This window comes from Brachyistius frenatus, unplaced genomic scaffold (genome assembly GCF_029030835.1).
Source record: "Brachyistius frenatus isolate BFR_SWC_R1_liver_20210118 unplaced genomic scaffold, ASM2903083v1 Contig_7, whole genome shotgun sequence".
Classification (NCBI taxonomy): Eukaryota; Metazoa; Chordata; class Actinopteri; family Embiotocidae; genus Brachyistius; species Brachyistius frenatus.
The window spans coordinates 8,478,475-8,494,221 of record NW_027210606.1 but is presented as its reverse complement, the minus strand read 5'-3'; the positions used below and the strand labels follow the sequence as shown (position 1 = coordinate 8,494,221).

Here is a 15,747-nt window from a genome sequence, read left to right as displayed (position 1 = left end):
CTTAAACACATTACCAGTCTGACATGGGTTACATTACACAGGAAGAATGAAGTCTCATTCAAGCGCTAAAAGGGAGCATAAGATTGAAACACCTCCGAATGAGTATAATTTGTACTTTTGTGTACTTAAATTACACAGTTTGAAGAAGTTTTGTTTAAAGTTTTGAAATCAACTGTGAATGTAACTCCTACATTTAAAATGTAATAGATCAAAAAGCCATATTCAGCATTTTGACCCAACAGCCCTTCATTGAGGTGATAATCACAATGTTGTCAGTTTTTAGCATCACATCTGACAACAAATATACAGTCAGTGGAGAATAAAAAAAAGAAAACACCATGCCATGGAAAGGACTGTGAATTACATATACAGAAAAAAAATAAATAAACACCAACAACCACATGTAATGTACCAGACGTGGGAGTATTGCTCCAGGCCCACCACAGCGTGCTCCGGGTTGTTGAAGACGCTCTGCTGGATTCTCAGTTCTGCCCTTGAAGGGCCACATATAGTGGGCTGTCTGGGTGTCCCGTTCTTCATGGAAAAACAGGAGCTAATGTAACCAATCGGGACCGTCTGGATGTTTCCTGCAATGAAACAATGTTCAATATTTTTTTTTCAATTTGTGACAAGGCACCACACATGCAAGGACCTTTGTTTAGGCATATGGTGGGGTCTTCTTTACACCAGGACAGTTTTACTCAAATTATTATTTTTTTAAATCGCCATTTTTCGCCTTGCTTACAGTATCAGAATATATTAAACAGTAACCCCTGTATAATGACGTGTTGTATTGGCAGGCCAATAACATACTGAAAACATACACAGTCCTAGTTTATACAAACATTTAGGTGAGTGTTAGAAAAGTTAATCAATTGAGGGATTAGTCAACTGACAGAAAATGCATTTGTCTGTTTTATAACATTTGTCTAAATGTATTTAAATCTTCTGATTTTTTTGGACATTTGATCCAAATCACTGACTGTATATGCATTTTATAGAGTCTATGCAATCTGGAGATGTCAGATTTGCATTTTTTTTTTCAACTATTTTTGACTGCATGGCTAATTAATCAATAACAAAAAATAACCAACAGATATCATCAATGAAAACATAGAAATGACGTACCTAATTTAATTGAAGCTACTATGTATGTTGAGCCTCTTTAGATCAAAATATTACTAGGTACAAATACAGTTTTATCTTAATTGCAGTAGGTCATAACATTTTTAAGTAAATGAAAATAATATCTTCCTTTCTTTCTTTGTTTATATTACAAGTGTGGGTGATTTTGAATTTGTACTGATACCTTGCTCTAATGCAGCCTGTGGAGATGGTGAAGGCGCTGAAGGTCTCCGGTCTGTATCATCTTTACTGAGTCCAATCTTTGACACAGCAGCCTGAACAGACATCATATGTTTACGATGAGCTCTGACTGCACTGTCCAACATCTGCCTGTTGGTGGAGAGTAAAAAAAATATATATATACTATGTGAAAAGGACAAATGAGTGGCATCTACAAATAACATCAACATCACGACTGAAGCGGATGAGAGATGAATCTGCTATGTCGCCAGAGGAAACATAAATAGGTACAAACTGCTATAAATTGTATTGTCAGATTTGTATTTCCATTTCGGGTCAAAAACATACCTCAGGTTCTTGATTTCTTTTCTCATCACAGAAACCTGCTGATTTAGTTTATTAATGTGCTCCCCGCAACAGAAACACAGCGGAGTCATCTTACTGATTTAAAGGAGAACTAGAAGAATAAACAGGTCTAAAATAAGTTAGCTCTTAGCTGCTGCTGCTTCGACAGAAACAAACCACACGCTGAACAAACATGTGGGAGTTCCTCAAAGGCGGAAGCACACGTTTGACTTTATTGTTGGCCAACCAGGAGTGTTTCACGTGACAAACTGATGACTGGCAGCTCATCAAAAGCAGTAAATCCTTCTCTCAGTTTCTCATAACCCGTGTATTGAGTTGTATAATAGTTGTTTTAGGCCAAGGCTATTACGTGTAAATAACGCGTGCATGTTGCAAAAGGCATGAATATATTTGCACCACCATCACCCGCCACGGTATATTTTCTGTCAGAAGGGGGCAGCCAAGAGTTATTTCGTTTACTATGTGTTTTTTTTTTTTAAAAAGCTTTATTTGATTCCAAAACAAGCAGCCAACACAAAGGAATGTAATGTAGTGCATCTACACAAGTATGTTACTGTCTGTGAGTACTTACCTTCACGCAACTGGATGTCATTTTACGTTGTTTTTTTTTATCTGACTGGTTATTTTACATGTTCAGATTTTACATACAAAAGATCCCCTCATACTAATACACAGTGCACTTAGAGAGGAAACAGAATATAAAGGTAAATTTGCAGTTGGTTTTACTTCATCAGCTACAAAACTGCAGCGCAGTTTAAGCTCTAATTCATCATTAATGAAGAAAAAAGATGTATAATAATATCAAACAATGGCAGGAGCCACACTGCTACATGAGTAAACTTCTTTTTAATAATATAGGTACATTGCCTGATAATACTTTGTATTTTTTACTTAGGTAATTTTGACTGCAGGACTTGCATGTGTGATTCAATGTTTTAACGTTGGGGTAATATTAAGGTAAATGGTATAAATTAAGGCTAGAACTAACAATCATTGTCACTATTGATTCGTTTAGTAAAGAAAACAATTAATCGATAATCAGAATAGTTGCTAATTACCATAGATTGAGTCATGGTTGAACTGACTGATTACTGTAGCTTTAATCTGAGTACTTTTTTTTAAAGTCTGTATGGGATAAACCACCACAATAGTTTTATAAACAAGCAGGTACAGCCAAGTGTACAGAAGACACAGCAAACAATGTCTTGCTCACTGTACGGCAAAATAAAATACACATTTCAATTTCAGAGCAGAGAAATGTTTATAATATTTCCACTGATCCGAGTAATTTGACCAGAATACATACTTATTATCATTACTGCTAATTTTCTCATCCGAGTGAAAAAAAAAAAAAAATGCAAATTCTTGATGTCGCAAAAGCAGATAGATCCTCAAAAAAGCTTTGTTCCAAAATAGATTAATTGCAGTCTTGGTAAAAACTGGACACACACACACACAAACTAGTTAAGTAAAATATTGAAAGATGTAAATAAAAGGATGAAATAAATGAAACAAGTTAAAGGAAATATTTTTTACTGGAATCGTCACATATGTGTCATATCATGTTGAAATTTCTGCTGATGACACAGGTAATAATGACCAAAGTTAAATGATGTAAGCAGTGAATTTTATTTGATGAAAAACAAGTTTTACAAAATTCAATCAAAATGAATCCACAATTACAAATACATAATTAACAGTGATTAATACCATTTACTTTTAAATAAAAGCAAGCAAAATTTGCTGTTCACTAATGCAAAGTACAAAAAAAGAATTCATAAGCTTTGCAGTGAAGCACAGCCAGAATAAATAAGCATATATGTTTGGTTTGAATTCATAATTTTTTTTTCAAATAAGCAATTCATAGGCTCGTTGTGGTTGTTCTCTTCAACCAACACACTGCTCACTAACAAAATAATACTAAGATACAACCTGTGACCTAAGAGGAAGTAGTCTGGCTTTGCATGTTTTGAATTGAAGCACTATATGAACAGTGTGTTTTAGAAAAATGACAATTAATTTCCTGGAAGATATTCCTGCGGCAGAGGCGCAGAGGACAAGGTTGGAACAGAATATATAATTTTATTTTGCTCGGGCATGTCGATGGACAGCGTTTCTCTCAAATCTAAAAAGGACAGAAAGACCAATTTTAGACCAAGCAAACATCTTCAGACATTTGGTAGACAGGCAACATTTCAAATGAGTGTTACTGGTCTTGTATTTCCACAACATTCATACCTTCATCAGCTCTTTTGTCCTGTGATGGAGAGATGTCTTCCTCCTCATCTGAGCCCAACTCGTCAATCAGGATCTGGTCCATGGCCTGCCTGCCTTGTGACTCTGTGTAGAGGGTCTCCACCTGGGGAGGAGCTGAGGGAGCGGCAGGATCTGCAGCTGGAACTGAGTCTTGGGACGGAGCTGGGGCTGAAACAGCATCTGGATCTGGAGCTGAATCTTGGACAGGAACTGGAGCCGTCTCTGGAGTTGGTGCAGCTGGAGCAGGAGAGGTCAGAAAAGGAGCAAAGACAGGGCTTTGGACAGATTCAAGCAGTGGTGCAGAAGCAGGTGCAGCAAGGATGGGAACTAGTTGTGATTCCACCGTGATCACGGGGGTCAGGTAGTCTGATATTTGATCTGGGATGACCTCAGCAGGTTCAGGTACCACCACTACTGCAGGACCTTCCTGAGTCCCCGCTGCCTCTTCCTGAACAACTGATATCTGCAGCATGGGGTCAGTCTTCCTGGGTCTCCCCCTCCTCTTTGTACCACTCTTGTCCTGAGCTCTTGATCTTTTCCTTTGGCTCTCCACCCTGAGAGTACAACAATTGTAATTAAGCTCAACAACAGTGGATATTGATACAGCTCTTTATGCTACTTTACAAAGCTAATAGTACAAAGTCCTTGAACGGGATCTGGGACATCAATAGAAAGACCAGAGCAACCTTTGCTTTCCTCTTGCTCCATATTCAATATAAACCAGATGAGTGATAAGCATGCTGAGAGCTGATAGTGTTTTCAGCATGCACTGTAAAGTACAGTGCCACAATGCAAAAGCTTTCTAACTGAGGCTAAAACTTCTCCTCCCACTCTCTGCTGCATCAGAACAATTATTTACAATGTAAGTGGTAAAAGTGCTTAGATTTGCAGAACTTCTTCACTAGTTCATGAACATAGCTGTAAATGTAGGTCAGTGCACAGAGATTGACTGTGCTTCTCAACAAATTTACCCCAAAACCCACTGGTTAGTTTCCTTCTCTTCTGCCTCAGCTTTTCTCTTCTTGAGAAGGTCCCTGTCCCGCAATCGGCGACGGATTCCACCTTTAAAACAGAAACCCAGTACAGAGAAACCACATGTTTATATCAAAGATACACTGAGCAGCATTTGTTACGCATGACTCGCTAATGTGACTCATGGCATATAAAGAGTTGATTTATAGAGATTTTTTTTCTTTGCAGCTATATGCTGGCAAGGCTTTAGCAGACGTATTTACAAGCTTGGGTTTAATGTACAATTACACAGATAGACACAATTAGTCTGTCATTTGTAGTATAACTGCACAGACGTTGATCAAAATACCTCGGTCTCTGAGTTGACCTCAAGTCACCACACAGTGTACAAAGATGTAACTGGCTCACTCAGCTTTTTGGTGTGAACATACTGAAGTACCTCATTTTAAAAGAAGAGAAGAATTTCAAAAAGTTACCTTGGACCTCATTTGGATTTTGATATTCCAACTCTTCTTTCTCTTGTTGTGACATCTGCTCCATTCTGACTCCTGTTTTGAATGAATTCAACTCATTGAAGGCGGGCAAGCGCAGAAAACAAGACAGAATAACCTCTGACTGTTTTCTATTCCCACCCCTAAATGAATTATCTGGTTAACCATTACCATAGTGCAGGGAGAGTACTTGCAGCTTTGGTCTTATCATATTTGTAAAGGCGGATGAGTTGGCGCAGCACTGACAGAGAAAAAAAAAAAAAAAGTTGTGTGTGTGGGCAGCTTGTGATAGGAAGAAATACATATATATGTGCTAATGGAGGAACTCCATATAGCTTATTTAGACTGCTGCTCAAAAATAAAGCAAAAACGGTACATGTAAAATACTTTTTTAATTAAACTTGTGAGCAGACTAGTCAATAAAATAAAATGTTGTGCATGTGCTGAACCAAAAACTTAATCTTTAAGCGAAATAGTTTACAAAAGGCAAAACTTTGAATGAAGACAATTATTCAATGTCTAAATTCTGAAGGGCCCAAAACAGTTCGGGTTTTATTAAGTTTTGAATATGTTTCAAAGGCCCACATGTGGCTATCTGAATAAATACTAGTTAGTTATACTGTCACTAAGAGATGTCAAATGGGTCTGTTTGGGGGGGGTGAGCTACATTGCAGAGCACTCAGATAGCCTGAAACCAAGTGAGAGATCCTGTCTTCTAAAAGAGCAGGGGCAGATCCGTCTTATCTCTCAGATGGAGAGCAGCTCAGTTGGGGTGTGTTCTCAATCTTCTCACAACACATTGAGCCCTGATGTGTGTGTTTGAGCCACTCAGAGAAAAAAATGGCTATCCTGCAGAGTAAATAACACTCAACTGCCAATTGCCTCCAGCACTGTAATGGAAATGTTGAGGGTCCTTTTGTTCAAATCACTGACTTCTGTGTGGAGGGAGGTTCTTGCAATCCACACACAATTTCTTTAAAAAAAAAAAAAACTATATATATATATATATATATACACAGTAAGAGAATTTAAATTACTGTCTGTTTGATGTGCATTCTTTATGGGTGAACTCATGAGTGCAAATAAGTGGCAGTGGAAAATATTCTCTCATTTTAGTATTCAAACTCACTACACACCCACTGCGATAAACAACACCGTTAAATTTAAACAAAAACTAATTTACACACACTCAAATTCGAGCTACAGATGTTCACCAGCACCTCCATTATCAGTGTGGACTCCCAGCTGGTCAAAAGATCACAGATGGCACACAGTTAACTCTTCAGATGATAAAAAGGTCCAACAAAGGACTCCTTCCAAGTCTCTCTAAATATCTGTCACTATCAGTATCAGCAGTACTGTTGCAGCCAAAAGCAGAGACGGCTGTCATTCACAAACATCCCTGCTGATGCACAATGACACCCAAATTTGAAGAATGTCAGTATACAGTGCCATCTTCTGGACTGCCTTTTCAACTACCAAACACCGTGTTAAAGACTGTTTTTATGTGTATATTCTGAACGTATGAGGCCAGAGATATGGTATTTGGATAGTGTGCCCTCAACAGTGGCTATATAGCAGTATATGGCTAAATCCATCCTATATCCTTACTATATCACTAACCTTAAAAAATTTTTTTTTAAAAACCTCCATAATTTGACAAATATACAGAATATTAAGGCTGATTTGTTGTTTTATTTGACTCAAACTCAGCCATCACTCTCAGTAGTTTTCTACTTCATGGCTCTGGGTGTCTCAGGAAGTAATGGGGAGGGGTTGGAGGGGGTGCCCGACTCCTCCATATATATATATACAATGCTCTCTTTACTGCAAACCAAATACACCCCTCCTTTCTAGTAATGTGGCCAAACTGGTGGGGGGGGGGGGAAAGAAAAAACAAACAAACAGGCATTTATGATTCATGCTTTGAGTTTATTTGTCAAAAATGTACACACAGATCACACATTTGCAAGATATATTTTTGCTTCAGTAGGCAACAGGTTTGCATAACATTTAAAATGTGTGATTTTTGCCTGACCTGTGCACTGATTGTGGGACCATTTAAGTACACCAAAACGCAGGTTTTCTTTCTGTGAAACTTTATTAAGTTAGGCATAAACAGAGTTCACCATGTGACCTACATTCTCGACGTCTATTTTGCGTAATCTGCACACATGTATTCTGCACAACGTCGCTGCATCACATTGACTTTAAACACCCCCCCCCCCAAAAAAAAAAAAAAATGGCTCATGTCTTCACTAAGCACGGTACAGTAGTTTCCTTGCAGAAATAAATTGCACCACAGCACTGTTTCGGGGGCAGCGTCATGTTTTGTGACTGCAATGCCTATTGAGCAGCGATGGGCGTTTCTGGACGCAGATGGCGCTGTTGAGCATATATTTTGTTTCAGTCCCGTTTCCCTCCATGGTTTCCCCTCTCTCCGACTAACTTAGCGTTTGGCTCAGTTCATTATACAGTCCTATATTCTCCCTCCATTAGGGCATCTCTGCCTTTGGACTGAAGATCCCAGCAAAACCCGAGAGAGAAAAGTTTAACTTTCATAGGGCACGATGGACATGAAAAAGAGGATCCACTTGGAGCTAAGAAACAGGACACCGTCTGATGTGAGTCGTGCTTTTTTTTTTTTTTTAAAAAAAAAAAAAAAAAACCAACCCTTAGTTTTCTGGCTAGCCTCGCTAGCTAGCTTGCTACTTTTTTTTTTTTTTTTTTTTTTTTTGCGAGTGACCTGTGTGGCTAAACGTAATGGTGACCACATGGGCTTTTTTTTTTTTTTTTTTTTTTTTTAAAGATGATGTTTCTTCTTTATAACGGGGCGGAAAACACTCGGTACAAACAAGCTCCGATCCCCCTTCTTCTTCTTCTTTTAATACTAGTCTCGGATTTTTTGGGGGGGCGTACAAGAGAGGGGCACCGAGACGAGGGGAAAAAAAAAAAAAAGCTTTATATTCAATCGTTACTTTGAAACGACGAAGTCCCCCTTCAAAAGCTCCGGCTGCTATTATCGCAGTGCTTTAACCGTTTCGCAGCCCCCCTTCCTCGGTCGGTCAGCGGCGCACACGCACGCACGGTGGTTTCGGCTCGTCTCCACCGCGGTGGCACAATTTAGTAAACTTCTTTTCACGCCGATGTGTTCAGGAAACCTGCTTTCCCTGCGCCGCGTTGTGCCATTCAAGAGCGAGAGCGGTGTGTTTTATACAGACCTTGGGAGCCATGTTTTGCTGCTAGCATAACTGCTATATAAAAAAAAAAATAATAAAAAAAAAAAAAATGGGGCGCTTTTTTTTAATTTTTTTATTACAACTCTTAAAAAGATGTTCGTGCTTTAAAAAATAAATAAATAAGAGTTTTTGCATAAAAGACTAAACGAGCCGATCGCGAGTCATGTGCTGACATTTCTGTAACGTTTACCATCAAAATGGGACAAATTCAGCAGCGACAACAACAACACACACACACACACACAAACCCAACACTTGGTTCACCGGTCATCGTTTCACCTCCTTCACTGAAGTATGAACCCGTAAAACACGAACCACCCCGCGGACACGCTCCGCTCCTCTCCGCGGTCTTTAAACACGTCCAAGCTGTTGCAATCCGTAAGTTGTTGTTTTTGGTTTTTTTTGAACGGGAAGTGTCCATCGGTTTAATTCCTGTAAATAGACCCGGTCGTCGCCCACCAGCAGCTCTCTCTTTCTCTTTTTCTTTTTCTTTCCTCCCCCCCAGCTGTCTGCTCTCTAAAATGTGACATGCTGATGAAAGTGAAGTCTGCTGATCGTTCAGACAACAAGCCAGATAACTTCGTGTTTTTTTGTTCCCGCCATATTACCCCCCTTCTCCACACCGACCCCCTCTTCCCCCCCCCCAAAAAAAAGACAACAAGAATACGTCCACTTAAAACATCAAAACAACAACGAGTCTGTGCTCCGGTATTTGTTTTTTTGTTTTTGTTTTGTTTTTTAAGCCGGTGGTTGTAACGATGAACCAGCGGCTTCATGAACCGAGACAGGCTGCTTGAAAGACCCGGAGATCCGGAGCACCGCGCTTCGTGCGTGGGCAGCCCAACAAAAAAAAACTCGACGGTCGGCGTTTCCCCCCCCATGCACGAAATAAAACAAATTTAACACAGGGAAAAAAACAACAACACTTCAGATGTTTACGTAGCTACAATCACTCTTTCTACACAGCACGTCCCGCCATTGAAGCGACCAGAGGACCGCATACTGTATCTCAGGCATCGCCATGTTGTCATTCTGTCGTCTCTGAAGCTCTGGGAGAGAGGACCTGTCTCCATCTTTGTTTTTGTTTTATATATACTAAAAATTTCCGTTCTCAATATATTTCCTTCGACCTGAAAGCGATGTTGTACCCTGTAACAAAAGCTGGCAATATCAAGGAATATTCCTTTTTTTTTTTTTTTTTTTTTTTCCCCCATTGAAAAGCTGGTTTAACAAAAAAAAAAAAAAAAAAAAAAAAAGAGGAGCGTCTTTACTGAGGGTGTAATTCGCAATCCTTCCCGCTGCTGCTGGGTTGGTTAATGGCGGGCAGACAGACTCGAGCTGCTCCTCCGCCGCACGGCAGCGTTTAAAAAAAGGGGGCAATGACTAGCCTGTAGCGAGCTAGCTCGCAAAAAAAAAAAAAAAAATCATTGCATTTGTCATTAGTGACTGAATCAGCAGGACATGTGGGAAGCTGCTGCTGCTGCTGGGCTCTTCCTCGTCTCCCAACAAATCGATGTATTTATCTGTCGCGGCCGAGCAAATGAAGCCCGCAGTGGTACAAAGCGTTGTTAGATGGAGCCACGAGGAGCGTTTTCGGTGTTTTGTTTTGTTTTGTTTACTTCACAAATCAGGATTTTTGACGTTTTGACAACAACTTTTTTTTTTTTTTTTTTCCTGTTCCACAATGAATTGCGCAACCAGTGTTAGCTTTAAGTAACTCAAACTAACTCCGCCTTCAGACTTGTTTGTCTTATGTTTTTAAGCAACTATAAAAATATATATATGCCTTTTTGAATCGCTTCACGCAAAGTAAAGGGCCCTTTCACGAAACGACCACCCCTGTTTTACGCGTTGTATTTAGGTTGTACAGCTGCTTTTCTTAACAGCTGTAGATTTAATTGACAAAATAAGAGTTTGTGAAATATATCCTAAAACGGGAAATATTTGGTTTGTTTTAGAATAAAACGTAGCCATAGAGAAGTATTACAGGGCTACGATTTAACGATTATTTTCATTATTCAATGAATCGGTTGAATATTTTCTTCATCAATAGATTTGCTGTTTGGTCTTTAAAATGGTGAAAGACAATGACCAGTGTTTGTCAAAGTCCAAATTGCAACCTAAAATGTTTTTTGTCCCGACCAACAGCCCGCCACCAAAATATAGTTTATTATCATGGGGGACTTAAAGAACCAGAAAATATTCACATTTTAGAAGTTGGGTTCAGGGAATTGTTGCATTTTTCATAAAAATAAAAATAATAATAATCACTCAAAACAATATATTGATTATCAGATATCAAATTTATTAAATGGCTAATCTTTTCATCTAAAGCAGTTATAGTATCACAACATGCATAAAATATTGCAGTTTATTAATGCGATATTATATTTTTCTACATTTCAGGTACGAGAACTCGTCCTCGACAATTGTCGATCAGTTGAAGGAAAAATCGAAGGCCTCACAGCTGAGTTTGTCAACCTGGAATTCCTCAGTTTGATAAATGTTGGCTTAATCTCAGTCTCCAACCTGCCTAAACTAGGAAAACTGAAAAAGGTAAGTGTGATGTTCCACCTTCATACGCCTTCTAAAAACTAATGTGACAGCTGGATTAATCTCTCTTTCCACTTGTCTTTCAGCTGGAGTTGAGTGACAACAGAATCAGCGGCGGTCTTGATGTTTTAGCAGAGAAACTTCCCAACCTCACACATCTAAACCTGAGTGGCAACAAATTGAAAGACATCAGCACATTGGAACCATTGGTATGTGTCCAGATGGATGTATTTTAAGAGCCGTTTAGATGCAACACAGTGGTTCCACATGTCTTTAGAATGATGGAGACTTGTGCAGACTTTATGCTTTTGGTGTTTTATATCATGTTAATATAATATTTATAGTCAACAACAAACTAAAACATGTATTGCTGTGGTGCATACACAGCTGTACTAAGGGAAATGTGGTTGTAGTTCATCGAATGTTATTACATCGTCAGCATACAAATACCAACTACATTTCTAATGTCAAGGCTGCTTTCTATATATATATATATATATATATATATGGACATTAATATTCAAACAAGTTGCACTGCATCATATACTGGAACTGACAGTGGGAAAAGGTCAGCAGGAACCCTTCTTATTCAATTGTTTGTTCTTAAAAAAAAAAAAGAGAATTATCATTGAAAAAGACACCATTGAATTCAATTGACTGCACATGCGGCTCATCTTGTTAAGGGTTCAAGAAATTTTTACGCATTTTACCATCGTGGTTTTTTTCCTGAAACACACTTTAGAAAGCAAAGCTTCACATAGAAAAATGACCAGATATTTTTGTCTAACCCAGAAGCAAAAATCATGTAAACCCAGTAGCAGTTTTGTTTACTGATCGGCACCGCTGGCTGCAGTGTCCCAATACAGCCCGAGATGTTAAAGGGATAACCCAACCAGTAGAAGACATGCACGGGCTGACCATCAAAGTCGTCTCACATTACATCTCAGTACCACTAAAACAGGAGAACACAGTTGAGCAGCAGAGTGTAATCACAGCACTTCGCTGCTTCTCATCCACAGAAAAAGCTGGACAACCTGAAGAGTTTGGACCTGTTCAACTGTGAAGTGACAAACCTCAACGACTACAGAGAGAGTGTGTTCAAGCTGCTGCCTCAGCTCACCTACCTGGATGGCTACGACATGGAGGACAGGGAAGCCTCTGACTCTGACGGAGAGGTGGACGGAGATGGTGTAGATGATGATGAGGATGAAGGTATGACGCTTCATCCACCTTTTTCCAGCGGCTCAGATTAACTGACAAACAGAATGAGAATCATACGCTCTGTAATTTTCTAAATAATATAGATCTTAACCACAGCATTACAACATGGTTTAATAAATTCTGTCTCTCACTTTTCATGGATAACTGCTGATTTTCTACTTTTTTTTTTTTTTAAGCTAACAAATCTCATGAAAAGACCAAAACCAACAATAAATTGCTCTTGCTAATAGCTATTGTCTGTGAATCCCATGTCTGAATTTAGCGCATTCCTCTGAGCCATGAAGCTCCAACATTGTTCAGAGACATCAGTTTGACATGCTGTTGCACTGGCTGATGTGTTTCTCTATGATGACAAATATGTGCACTGTAGTTCATTTAGAAACAATATCACAGACAAATCACAGTGATCACTTTCACATCTCTGAAAAGGGATCACTGTGACCGGTCTGCTTTCACTTTGTGCTAGACTGATTCTTTTTACTTTTTGTTTGTTGCAGAGGGAGAGGAGGAGGAAGATGAGGATGGAGAGGAGGAGGATTTTGATGAGGAAGAGGACGAAGAGGAAGACGAAGAGGAGGTAGAAGGAGAGGAGGAGGATGAGGAAGTCAGCGGTGAAGATGAGGTAAAAACACAACAAGCTTGGTGCGGTCATTGAAGCAGTTCAGATTGCATTGTGTCTGATGTTTCAACTTGTGGAATTTTTGTCTACCAAGGAGGAAGACTTTGCTCAGGATGGAGAAGTAGATGAAGAAGATGAGGATGAGGATGAAGATGAAGATGGTATGTATCTACTTAAAGTAACTTTATACCCAGTTTTAGCTTCATGTGTTAAAAACTGCATTCAAACCCAGAACATCTCAAACAGCACAACACTCAGTCACAAGTCCCCCCCATCTCTTATTTCATGACAAACGCAGACAAGGCCAAGACTTCCATCAGGGGAATGATGATTTTATTATTTCTACAGAAAAGAAGTAACTTGACTTGTGTTTTGGAAAATGGCTAAGAAATATCAAATAAAGTGGCTAAATACAAATGCAGCCATGTTACTCATTAAGTGAGTCAAAAATGTTTGTATAAAGCCAACATGAGCCCTTCTCTCAAATGGAAAATTGAAAATGCCAAATACTTCTACACAGCGAGAGAACCGTATTGGCCTGTAAAGTGTGCTGTGTGTGGGCAAAGGTTTGGTATGTTTTTAAATTCATAAAAAAAGAAAGAAGAGAGTTCAGCTTTTCCATTTTATTTCTACAAAAGCTCTAAAAGGTAAATAAAGAAAATGTGTTGGTAGAATGGGGAGTGCATGTGCATATATGGGTGCCGTGGCTAACTTTGTATCGAGGGCTACAGGCTGTGGCCAAAGTGGTCGTATGTTCCCCTACAAACAGCGCATGAAGCTTGTCCAATCCATTGATCAGTTACCATGATACAAAAATGAAGCTGCCTATAGCTGATTGTTTGATTAAAAAAAAAAAAAAACAACGAGGAGCCAACGAAAGGCTCTGAATCAGACGTCACTGATGATGAAAGTGCAGGCAGGGAAAAAAAACAAACTACTGATCCTGTGAAGAATAAAAGTTACTACTTTTAACCACAGTGCCTCACACAGTACTAGTTGTTGTGGTATGAGGGGGAAACTAGGCTGGAGGCCTTCTACAAGGTGGCTGGTCTATTGCAGGTGACTCCAAATTTGTGACAATGTCAGTGCAGTTTAACTTTGAAACTTTGTTTCAAACAACAGTAAGAAACACAAAACCTGCTGAAGCAGAAGTGTGACCTGAAACACTTAGCCCCTACTGATTTACTTTCAGCGCTTACGTGAGAGTAATCGCTCAGCAGAGCCACTGCTTGTTGTAGAGAAATGTAATATTCAAATTCAAATATTTTCCATGTCTCGAGTCACTTTATATCTTCACGGCAATGCAAAACTGGGGAATGCAAATTAAGGCCACTTATCATCAGCGTCCAAGGTCTTTGATAAATATAATGATGTACCAAAAACCAAAAGTTGCAGCCACCTGAGAAAGTTGGTAGCAGTAAAAAATGCCAGTCGGGTGCCCTGATATTTGAAGATACTTGATTTCAGTAAGATTATGACACCTGCTGGAGATTCTAGTTACTTTAAACCGAAAGGTGTAAAGGGACTGCTTTGGTGGTTAATACATACTGGCTATTATAACTAAAATAAGACATGCACTGCTAGTCATAAGTAAAACAAACTGACAATCTTAATCAGGGCATTAAAAACTAAGTGGAGCTCAGTGCGGAGGGTCTGAGGAGGGCAGGGCCCGTTTAAAACAAGAGAAATTTCAGTGCTGAACATTCATATCTGACACTGTTTATTTTGAGCTCCGAATAATGTAACACGAGAACATGCAGGGACAGCAAAACATGATAGTGGCCATTCTTAAGCACTGCCTCAGATCCCACACAGAATGTGTTTGATAGTACAAAGATTAAAGTTGTTTATGATGAAGTAAGTGTGAGGAACCTTCTACGATAGCCAACATCTAAAGACTATATCTGAGGTCGATTGCTGTGTTCATGGTTGCAGATATAATTTTGTATTTGTTTGGATAAGACTGAAGTTTTGTGATATCGGCATTGTGACACCACCTGATACATATTTCTTCTTTACCCCCAGAAGCAGAAACTGCTGCCAAAGGCGAGAAGAGAAAGCGAGAACCAGAGGATGAAGACGAGGACGACGATGACGAAGACGACGATTAAAAGCTAAACTGAAAACGAGAGCCTACCGAGTTACCCTTCCTCCCCCACAAACCCGAACGTCCGCCCTCCTACAACTCGCACCGCCTTTGTAATCCACGTCTACCCTCTCCCCCCCCAGCTCTGAGCTCTTTTTATGGGGCAAGACTGTACCGGATGGGTGGGCCGAGTGGAGCTGCCCCCACCTTTTTTTCCTCCCCCGATGGAACTGAGAGCCACCCAACACCCTGCGCCTCACCCCACCCACGGCCCCCCGAGGTTCTCAGGCAGCCCACCACTCAGCATTCCACAATTTCACTGTCGATCCCTCTTTATGTATTCCCGTGTGAGGACTTTGGGACTGGTATCTAGTTTTGGGTCTGTGCTTTTAATATTTTGTTGGATGAATTATTTTTTGTTGTTGGGTTTATTATTTCTCTTTTTTTTTTTTGTCTTAAATTTTTTTTTTTTTTTCCTGTTCCTTATTTTTCCCAATAAAATTATTGCTATAGCAGCTGTGCAACCAGCGGGCCATGATTTTTAGTGTGGCCGCCTGTTGCACAAATCAAGGTTGTAGCTACATTTTTACTTTCTGTATGACAAAAAAACAACTTTGTAAATAAAATGTTAACATTTTG

The 15,747-nt window shown here is 39.4% G+C and overlaps 2 protein-coding genes across 3 annotated transcripts; one reads left to right on the top strand and one right to left on the bottom strand.

The window, feature by feature from the left end:
• Positions 1-3,281: 3,281 nt before the first annotated feature.
• hemgn (hemogen) lies at positions 3,282-5,566 on the bottom strand. Of its 2 annotated transcripts, none has more exons than XM_069689330.1 (4): positions 5,376-5,566; positions 4,899-4,989; positions 3,910-4,481; positions 3,282-3,796 (listed from the first exon to the last, which is right to left on the bottom strand). In XM_069689330.1, exons 1-4 carry the CDS (start codon positions 5,437-5,439, stop codon positions 3,687-3,689), a joined length of 837 nt encoding a protein of 278 aa, XP_069545431.1. In that variant the 5' UTR covers positions 5,440-5,566; the 3' UTR covers positions 3,282-3,686. The 2 variants fall into 2 exon arrangements, with proteins under 2 accessions (XP_069545431.1, XP_069545432.1); XM_069689331.1 differs by having other exon boundaries at positions 4,911-4,989; positions 5,376-5,565.
• Positions 5,567-7,714: 2,148 nt separating this feature from the next.
• Positions 7,715-15,534, top strand: anp32b (acidic (leucine-rich) nuclear phosphoprotein 32 family, member B). Its single transcript, XM_069689329.1, has 7 exons — positions 7,715-8,014; positions 11,036-11,185; positions 11,269-11,391; positions 12,202-12,394; positions 12,901-13,025; positions 13,117-13,183; positions 15,048-15,534. The coding sequence occupies exons 1-7, from the start codon at positions 7,961-7,963 to the stop codon at positions 15,131-15,133; spliced, it is 798 nt and encodes a 265-aa protein (XP_069545430.1). The 5' UTR covers positions 7,715-7,960; the 3' UTR covers positions 15,134-15,534.
• The last annotated feature ends 213 nt before the right edge of the window (positions 15,535-15,747 follow it).

What these genes read in the sequence shown, in the direction of transcription:
- hemgn (XM_069689330.1), bottom strand. Translation starts at nt 5,439, where the DNA reads ATGGAGCAGATGTCACAACAAGAGAAAGAAGAGTTGGAATATCAAAAT. An exon ending in AAATCCAAATGAGGTCCAAG is followed by an intron (nt 4,990 to 5,375) that starts GTAACTTTTTGA and finishes TCTGTTTTAAAG; the next exon opens with GTGGAATCCGTCGCCGATTG. An exon ending in ACTAACCAGTGGGTTTTGGG is followed by an intron (nt 4,482 to 4,898) that starts GTAAATTTGTTG and finishes TTGTACTCTCAG; the next exon opens with GGTGGAGAGCCAAAGGAAAA.
- anp32b (XM_069689329.1), top strand. Translation starts at nt 7,961, where the DNA reads ATGGACATGAAAAAGAGGATCCACTTGGAGCTAAGAAACAGGACACCG. An exon ending in AGATGATGATGAGGATGAAG is followed by an intron (nt 12,395 to 12,900) that starts GTATGACGCTTC and finishes TGTTTGTTGCAG; the next exon opens with AGGGAGAGGAGGAGGAAGAT. An exon ending in TGAGGATGAAGATGAAGATG is followed by an intron (nt 13,184 to 15,047) that starts GTATGTATCTAC and finishes CTTTACCCCCAG; the next exon opens with AAGCAGAAACTGCTGCCAAA.